Source organism: Chiloscyllium plagiosum, unplaced genomic scaffold (genome assembly GCF_037043375.1).
Source record: "Chiloscyllium plagiosum isolate Xiang-an unplaced genomic scaffold, Cpla_swu_hap1 HiC_scaffold_27, whole genome shotgun sequence".
Lineage (NCBI taxonomy): Eukaryota > Metazoa > Chordata > Chondrichthyes > Orectolobiformes > Hemiscylliidae > Chiloscyllium > Chiloscyllium plagiosum.
The window spans coordinates 2,045,771-2,054,700 of record NW_028270165.1 but is presented as its reverse complement, the minus strand read 5'-3'; the positions used below and the strand labels follow the sequence as shown (position 1 = coordinate 2,054,700).

The following is an 8,930-nucleotide window of genomic DNA, read 5'->3' as shown; positions in this document are numbered from 1 at the left end:
ACCCCCATCTGATTCACTCAGTTCTTTTTTAGGGAGAGGATTCACTCAGTCGTCCCAGCTGCATCCTTTACCCGGTCTGGCCTACACGTGACTCCAGACCCACAGCAGTATGATTGACTCTGCACTGTCCATCCAACTAACTTGGATACAGGATACGGGTTGAAAATGCTGAGTGAGGCAATACTTCCTCCGGGTTAAGGATGTACCAAGGATCCAATTACAAAGGGCAACTTGGTGGTGACCAATAATGAAGAAAGTGAGGGGTTGGAGGGAGTGTGTGCACTTTGACTGTGAGCTGTTTTTAAAACATTGCTACTTTTTCTATGCCTTTCTGCTGGGAGATTCTGAAGCTGTAACAAAGTTGGGTCGCAATAAAGATTACCTGAACTTCACGCCAAGCTCAGACTCTCATTGAGAGCTTTGAACTGCAACAGATTTTTGTTTTAAAACTGCTCATTTCTTACAGGTGAAAGTGAGAACTGCTGATGCTGGAGATCAGAGTCAAGATGAGTGGTGCTGGCAAAGCACAGCAGGTCAGGTAGCATCCGAGGAGCAGGAAAATTGACATTTCGGGCAATATTGATTTTCCTGCTCCTCAGATGCTGCCTGACCTGCTGTGCTCATTTCTGACAGCTTCCTGGATGATGTTTCCAATGTTGTGTATCAGTTGCAGCAGTGAATGAGTAGCCAGTATTGTTAGAAATTGTGAATTTTTCAGGAGTGCAGGTACTACATCATCCCATTGTCATTGTACAGTTTCCTGGCAGCACTGGGAGGTGTGGTTGTGTCCATTGGAAACGATGTGGAGGTGCTGGTGTTGGACTGGGGTGGATAAAGTTAAAATCACACAACACCAGGTTATCTTCCTTCTGGTTTATTTGGAAGCACTGGCTTTTGGAGCACTGCTCCTTCATCAGGTAGCTGTGGAGCAGAATCATAAGACACAGAATTTATAGCAAAAGCTGACAGTGTCATGCAACTGATAAGATATTGAATAAATCTAGATTGCGGATTAGTCTTTCATCTTTTACCATTGGTTGCAGGTTTTAGTTCATTAATATGTAAACCCCAGAATTACTTTTAATTCACCTTGTCGAGATGGTTTAAGATTTTATAAAAATAGGTGACATCTCAGCTCAGATACTGCATAAAAGGTGTGAGATTCGAATCTGTATCCCAATCTTGAATCAGATTTGTTCTATTAACCAAAGTGGGAATTTATAAAATATTACACGGATTATAAAATATTACATGCAGTGTGTGTGGTTTTTGAGCAAAATTGAATATATCTGCAAATATAATTCTGCAAATGCAAATTCACCCCATAGACTTATGTGAGACTGTGTGTGCACGAGAATATGCGTGCATGCGAGTTTGTGCATGCATGTTAATGAAGTGTGTGTTTGATGGAGTATAAGCTTGTGAGACGGTGTGAGTGTTAGGGTGTGTGTGAGAGTGTCCGAGAGAGCATGACAGATGAAGGGAAGACGTTGCATTTTGCTAAAACAAGGGCAGAACTTGTCCAGTTAATGGTAGGGCCCTGCTTTATGTTGGAGAAAGTGAGGACTGCAGATGCTGGAGATCAGAGCTGAAAATGTGTTCCTGGAAAAGCGCAGCAGGTCAGGCAGCATCCAGGGAACAGGAGAATGGACGTTTCGGGCATAAGCCCTTCTTCAGGAACATTCCTGAAGAAGGGCATATGCCCGAAACGTCAATTCTCCTGTTCCCTGGATGCTGCCTGACCTGCTGCGCTTTTCCAGCAACACATTTTCAGCCCTGCTTTATGTTGGAGAACAGAGAGACATGGTGGGGGAGGGGTTCAGGTACATAAAGTTAAACATTTCTCAACACCAGGTTATCGTCCAACTGGTTTATTTGGAAGCACAAGCTTTCGGAGCGCTGCTCCTTCATGGGGTGTTTGTGGAGCAGGATCATAAGACACAACCACCTGATGAAGGAGCAGTGCTGCAAAAGATAATGCTTGCAAATGAGCCGGTTGGAGTATCACCTGGTGTGGTGTGAATTTTAACTTCGTACACCCCAGTCCAACACCGGCATCTCCAAGTCGGGGACATAGTTCTTTGAAAGTTGCATCATTGGTAGACAGGGTGGTGAAAGAGGCGTTTAGCACACTTGCCTTCATTGTTCACAGCGTTCAGTGTAGGAGTTGGGACATCACGTTGAGGTTGTACAGGATATTGGTGAGACCACGTGGAGAGGACTGAGTACAGTTCTGGTCGCCCCATTGACGACCACAAGTTGTCGGGTGACCTTATTTCTATTTATAAAGTCATGGGGCGTGTAGGAAAGGTAAATATCACAGGGGGAAGAAAGGGGGGCTCTCCCCTTTTTAACTTCTGTTGGCATTCAGACACTTAAATTCTGTCAGCAACGGCATCGCCACAGAGCAGACTGCGCATGCTCGTCGGTACAAGGATGAAACTGCGCATGCTCCTCACTGCACGCAAAGCCCGCATCGCGACTTTCTTTTGGTGGACCAATCGGAAGTCTTGGAGGACCGGAAGGTGACTGGTCCTCCTGCCAATCAGTGCCTTCCTATTGTCTGACTGCAGAAGTTGGAACACGAGCTTCGGAAGCTGCTGCTGCTCTGTCCCTGAATGAAGAGTGAGTTTGTTCCAGACTGCAACCTTCCTACTCTGTCAACCATCTGTGAGTACGGCACTCTCTTCTCAACTCCTTCTCCTTTTTTTTCATTCTTGGATTCAATCTTTTTTCTTCCCTTGCCTTTCGGTTGCTGCAAATGAATGCATGGCGTGGACCGATTCGGGAAAAGGTTTTCATAAACAGAGAGTGGTTCATGTATGGAATGAATGTCCAGAGGTCGTGGTGGATGCACTACTCCAACAAGTAGAGCAACCCACCCAGATCCATTCCCCTACATTTATCCCTTCACCTGACACTACAGGCAATTTAGCATGGCCAATTCACCTAACCCGCACATGTTTGGACTGTGGGACGAAACCAGAGCACCCGGAGGAAACCCACACAGACAGTTGCCCGAGGCAGGAATTGAACCCGGATCTCTGGCGCTGTGAGGCAGCAGTGCTACTCATTGTGCCACCGTGCCATTTAGGACAGATGAGGAGGAACTGCTTTTCCTTGAGAGTAGTCAATCTATGGAGTTCTCTGCCAAAGGAATCAGTAAAGGCATCTTCATTAAGTATATTCAAGACACAATTGAATGGGTTTTCATGGTCAGGGAATTAAGGGTAGTTGGGATAATGCAGGGAAGAAGAGCTGAGCCAATGGATATATCAGCCACGATCAGCTCGGATTTCAGTTTCCCACAGAGTAAGATATTGGTCTGTTCTCTGCTCTGCTGGATTTCTGCTGAAGCCTTGATCCCCACCCCCACACCTTCTGGAACAATAAAACATTCAGTTATTCAAGACTCAAGCCACAATCTCTCAGCCTGTCAACCATCCAGACACAGAGTGTAGTCCTAGCTGGGAATCAAACAAGAGAAACAGAACAAAATTAGAAATAAATAAATGCTGATGCTTAATGTTTGTTCATGAGGAAGTAAACCAGAAATAGGGCTCTCCCAGGATTCTTATAGTGCCCCTCTTGAGGCATTCTCTCACCCTAACATCTAACTATTCATACCCCGCTTTGATTTACAACAATATTTACACCAACAGAAATAAAGCATCTGTTATCAAGTAGACATAGGGATATACAGCACAAAATAGACTTTTCTCTGTCTCATTCACACACATACATCCATGGGCGTGAATTTGTATTTGCAGAATTATATTTGCAGAGACATTCTATTTTTCTCAAAAATGCACAATCTGCAGGCTGTTCAATCCATGTAATATTTTGTAAATTCCACTTTGGAAATAGAACCAGTCTGACTCAAGATTGGGATACAGACAGACTCTGAATTCACACCTTTAATGCATTGTCAGAGCTGAGATGTCACGTTTTGTTATAAAACCTTGAGTTATCTCAAGAAGATGTCTTTCAGGAAATTCTGGGATTTACAAATGAATGATATGAGCAGCCCATATTAAAAGATGAAAGACTTAACAATCCAGTGTTTTTCCATATATCATTTCAGTGCACTGTAATGTTTTTCCATCCATTCTGTGCCTTATGATTTTATTCTCCACAATTACCTGATGAAGGAGCCATGCTCCGAGTGCTAGTCATAGAGTCATAAAGCTGTACAGCACGGAAACAGACCCTTCGGCCCAACTCATCCATGCCGACCAGATATTCCAACCCAATCTAATCCCCCCTGGCTGCACCCGGCCCATATCCCTCCAAACCCTTCCTATTCATATACCCAACCAAATGCCTCTTAAACATTGCAATTGTACCCACCTCCACCACTTCCTCTGGCAGTTCATTTCAGACATGCACAACCCTCTGCATGAAAAGTTGTCCCTTAGGCTCCTTTTAAATCTTTCCCTTCTCACCTTAAACCTATGCCTTCTGGTTTTTGACTCCCCCACACTGGCGGGTAAAGACCTAGGCTATTTGCCCTATCTATGCCCCTCATGATTTTATAAACCTCTCTAAGGTCAGCCCACAGGCTCTGATGCTCCAGGGTAAAATAAATGCCCCAGCCCCCCTCTCAGTCTGTGTAACTGGTTAAAGCTCTTTTCCAAAGTCAGTTCACTGGGACACATACACTCATTCTGTGCAACCAGTTAAAGCTCAGTTCACTGGTGTGTTCCTCTCTGAGTGCTCCTCTGCTCACACTGATGTCCAGTACCTTTTGAAGCAGGTCGAACGGATTTCTCTTTCCAGACTCAACCCACCCCAATGATATTGAGTGACCCTGTCAGATCTTGTTATGGAATTTCTTCCAAGATTTCTGTCTGCAGATCCCCCGCTTCTGATACCCTGTTAGCAAAGTTGAAACAAGTCATCCCTGTCTGTACCGAATAGAAATTCTGATTATATTGTATGTGTCTGTGTTTAAAGTACTAACCCAGTTACATACAAATGGTACTATTGATTTAAAATACACAGGAGACGTGAGGAAGGAGATGTCAGGACCTGGCACTCTCTGAACCCTAACAGGGTGTTCCAAGTGGTAGTGCAAAAATTTCAAAATGAAGTAGATGGCCATAGAGCTGTACAGTACAGAAAGAGTCCATCTTGTCCATGCTGACTAGATATTTGAAATTAATCTATCCTATTTACCAGCACTTGGCCCATATCCCTCCAAACTCTTCCCATTCACGTACCCATCCAGCTGCCTTTTGAATGTTGTATTTGGACCAGCCTCCACCACTTCCTCCTGCAGCTCATTCTATACATTTACTACCCTCTGTATGAAAAGGTTGCCCCTCAGATCTCTTTTGGTTTTTTTTCCCCCATCACCTTTATCCTATGCCCTCTTGTTCTGGACCTCCCCCTCCCCCCACCGCAGGGAAAAGATTTTGCCTATTTATCCTATCCATGCCCTTCATGATTTTATAAACCTCTATAAGGTCACCCCTTAGCCTCCAACGCTCCAGGGAAAACAGCCTTAGCCTCCCTTTAGCTCAAATCCTCCAACCCTGGCAATATCCTTGTAAATGTTTCTGAGCCCTTTCAAGTTTCACAACATCTTACTGATAGGAAGGAAACCAGAATTGTGCGCAATGTTCCAAATGTGGCCTAACCAATGTCCTGTACTGCGACAACACAACTTCCCAAATCCTATACTCAGAGGATTGGGAAAGTTTTCAAAACTTACAAAAGACAACCGGGAAAGAATGGAGGGAAAAACCGAACCTTTGAAGGTCAGCTTGGAGGCATCAAGGTCTCAGGACAGGGGGTAGGGATGACCCCAGCTATGGGCCAATGTGAGCAAACGGTTCCAGATTGATTTACGATATCTGGTCGGTACAGACGAGTTGGACCGAAGGGTCTGTTTCTGTACTGTCTACCTCTATGACTCTGGCTTTCCACTAATGTTTGCCATGTCAGTATATTCAATTTCTCTCTGGTGTCATTTTGCTTCCCCTTCCCAGGGATGTTAACCATTTTGTGTCTGGTTGTTCCTAAAGAAACTGCGTGGCAGGTTCACCCTGAATTGACACACATTGTGTTTGCTTCCCAAAATAAGACCTGCTCACTCTCAGCAGGATCCCAGTGTTGTGAAAGATATTAACTTTCAGGTGGAGGAATCCAAAATTCAGAGAGATGTCAGTCTTGATGTTTTTGCTTTTCTGCCCCTGTAAGATCCTGAATCAGCACCTTCAGGGGAATTGGTTAGAGGGGAGTGAGAACAGAGGGGGAGAGAGAGTGGGATGGTGCTTTCAATTTTGTGGAATAATAAAAGAAAAGAATGTTCTGCAGAAAGTAGAATTGCTTGTTCAGAATTTCTACCCTGCACTGGCAGTGATGACTTTTGTAATCTCTTTTTACAGCATATTTGAAGATCTGATGGCGGAAGTTTCTCAATCAACAGATGAAGGGCTTATACCCAAAACATTGACCCTCCTGCTCCTCGGATGCTTTTCCAGTGCCACATTTTTCGACTGACTCTCCAGCATTTGCGATCCTCACTTCGCCATCAATGTCTGACAGTCACTCAGTCCACCAGGACCGCAACGATTTTCGACTGATTTTTGTGAGAGGGTTCAAAGCTTTTTGGTTCCTGACTGAGTGAGTATGTTTTCAGCATCACTGGGACTGGACGAGAGACCCCACTGTTGCAGCGCACTGTGCGTGGAGTGTGTAGCAGCTATACGACCTGGAAAGAGGAATTCACGACAGGAAGGGGCTGGAAATTCGATTGTGTGCGGCTGAAGCTTCATCCATGGAGAAACCTGAGGAATCCCGCCTCATGGAGAAACCGTGGAAGTGTGGCAACTGTGGGAAAGGTCCTGGAGTCTGCCCTGGAGACTCATCGGCGCAGTCACACCGGGGAGAGGCCATTCCCCTGCCCTGTCTGTGGGAAGGCCTTCAGACATTCCTCCCACCTGCTGGCCCACCAGCGGGACCACACAGGGGAAAGGCCCTTCAGCTGCCCAGATTGTGGGAAGGTCTTCATGTTTTTCTCTGCCTGTTGGCCCACCGGCGGGTCCACACGGGGGAGAGGCCGTTCACCTGCCCTGAGTGCGGGAAGGCCTTCAGCAATTACTCCAGCCTCCAGATCCTCCAGCGGATCCACACGGGGGAGAGGCTCTTCAACTGCCCTGAGTGCGGGAAGGCCTTTACTCGGGTCTCCCCCCTGCTGACCCACCAGCGGGTCCACACGGGGGAGAGGCCCTTCAGCTGCCCCGAGTGTGGGAAGACCTTTACTCAGGTCTCCACCCTGCTGACCCACCAGCGGGTCCACACGGGGGAAAGGCCCTTCAGTTGCCCCGAGTGTGGGAAGGCCTTCAGCACATCTTCCACCCTGCTGAGGCACCAGGAGGTCCACACCGGGGAGAGGCCGTTCACCTGCCGTCAGTGCGGGAAGGGCTTCACCCGCTTCTCCCACCTGCGGAAGCACCAGTGAGTTCACGTGCCATCGCAGGGGGATTGAAGGAGTAACGGTCAAGTGCCATTATCGATTGGACTATCAATCCGGTTCCGGGGACTCCCGGGTTTGAATCCCACCACGACAGATGGCAGAGGGAGTGTGTGATGCGGGGGAGAAAGCCCCCATCTGATTCACTCTCTCCCTTGTTAGGAAAGGGAACCGCCATTGTGGGAGAGTATTCATTCAGTCGTTCCATCTGCATCCTTCACTCGGTCTGGCCTACACATGACTCCAGACCCACAGCAATCTGGTTGACTCTGCACTGCCCTCTCCCCACTGGCAAATGAGCAGGGAGAAACTTACCAGGATACAGGGTATGGGTTGAAATTGCTGAGTGAGGCAATACTTCCTCCGGATTACGGCTGTAACAAGGATCCAATTACAACCTGGTGCTGCCCAATAGTAAAGACAGTGGGGTATGTGTGGGCTTTGATCTTGAGCTGTTTAAAAAGCAGCTACTTTGTCTATGCCTTTTTGCAGGGGGGAATCTGAAGATGTAACTAAGTTGAGTCACAATAAAGGTTACCTGAACTTGCCACCGGGCTCAGACTCTCATTGAAAGCTTTGAGCTCCAAGAGGTTTTTAGTTTAAAGCTGCTCCTTCGTTTCAGCCTCCTGCACTGAGTTTCCAATGTCATGTATCAGATGGAGCAGTGAATGAGAAGCGAGTATCGTGAGAAATTGTAAATCTTTCAGGTACTGCGTTGTTTCATCAGCATTGTAAAGTTTACTGACAGCACCAGGAGGTGTGGGCTGTGTTCACTAGAAATGATGTGGAGGTATCGGTATTAGTCTGGGTTGATAAAGTTAAAAAGAAATCACCCAATACCAGGTTGTTGTCCAACAGGTTTATTTGGAAGCACTAGCTTTCTGAGTGCTGCTCCTTCATCGGGTAGCTGTGGAGCAGCATTGTAAGACACAGAATGTATATCAAAAGATCAGTATCATGCAACTGATAGAATATATTGAACAAGCCTAGATTGCTGTCAAGTCTTTCATCTCTTCGAATGGGTGCAGGTATTGGTTCATTAATGTGTAACTGCCAGAACATCTTTTAAGTCACATTCTTGAGATGACTTAAGGTTTTATAAATAAGATGACATCTCAGCTCAGACAATGCATTTAAAGGTGTGAGAATTGAGTCTGAAAATGTGTTGCTGGAAAAGAACAGCAGGTCAGGCAGCATCCAAGGAGCAGGAGAATCGACGTTTTGGGCATGAGCCCTTCTTTAGGAAAGGGCTGAAGAAGGGCTCATGCCCGAAACTTCGATTCTACTGCTACTTGGATGCTGCCTGACCTGCTGCGCTTTTCCAGCAACACCTTTTCAGCTCTGATCTCCAGCATCTTCAGTCCTCACTTTCTTCCTGAGAATTGAGTCTGACAGTATTCCAATCTTGAGTCAGACTGGTTCTATTTCCAAATTCATAAAATATTACATG

The 8,930-nt window shown here is 46.2% G+C and overlaps 1 protein-coding gene across 1 annotated transcript; it reads left to right on the top strand.

Moving 5' to 3' along the window:
* The first annotated feature begins 2,592 nt into the window (after positions 1 to 2,592).
* LOC148142838 (uncharacterized) lies at positions 2,593 to 8,006 on the top strand. The gene is made up of 2 exons (XM_087975656.1): positions 2,593 to 2,670; positions 6,393 to 8,006. Exon 2 carries the CDS (start codon positions 6,785 to 6,787, stop codon positions 7,466 to 7,468), a length of 684 nt encoding a protein of 227 aa, XP_087831782.1. The 5' UTR covers positions 2,593 to 2,670; positions 6,393 to 6,784; the 3' UTR covers positions 7,469 to 8,006.
* The last annotated feature ends 924 nt before the right edge of the window (positions 8,007 to 8,930 follow it).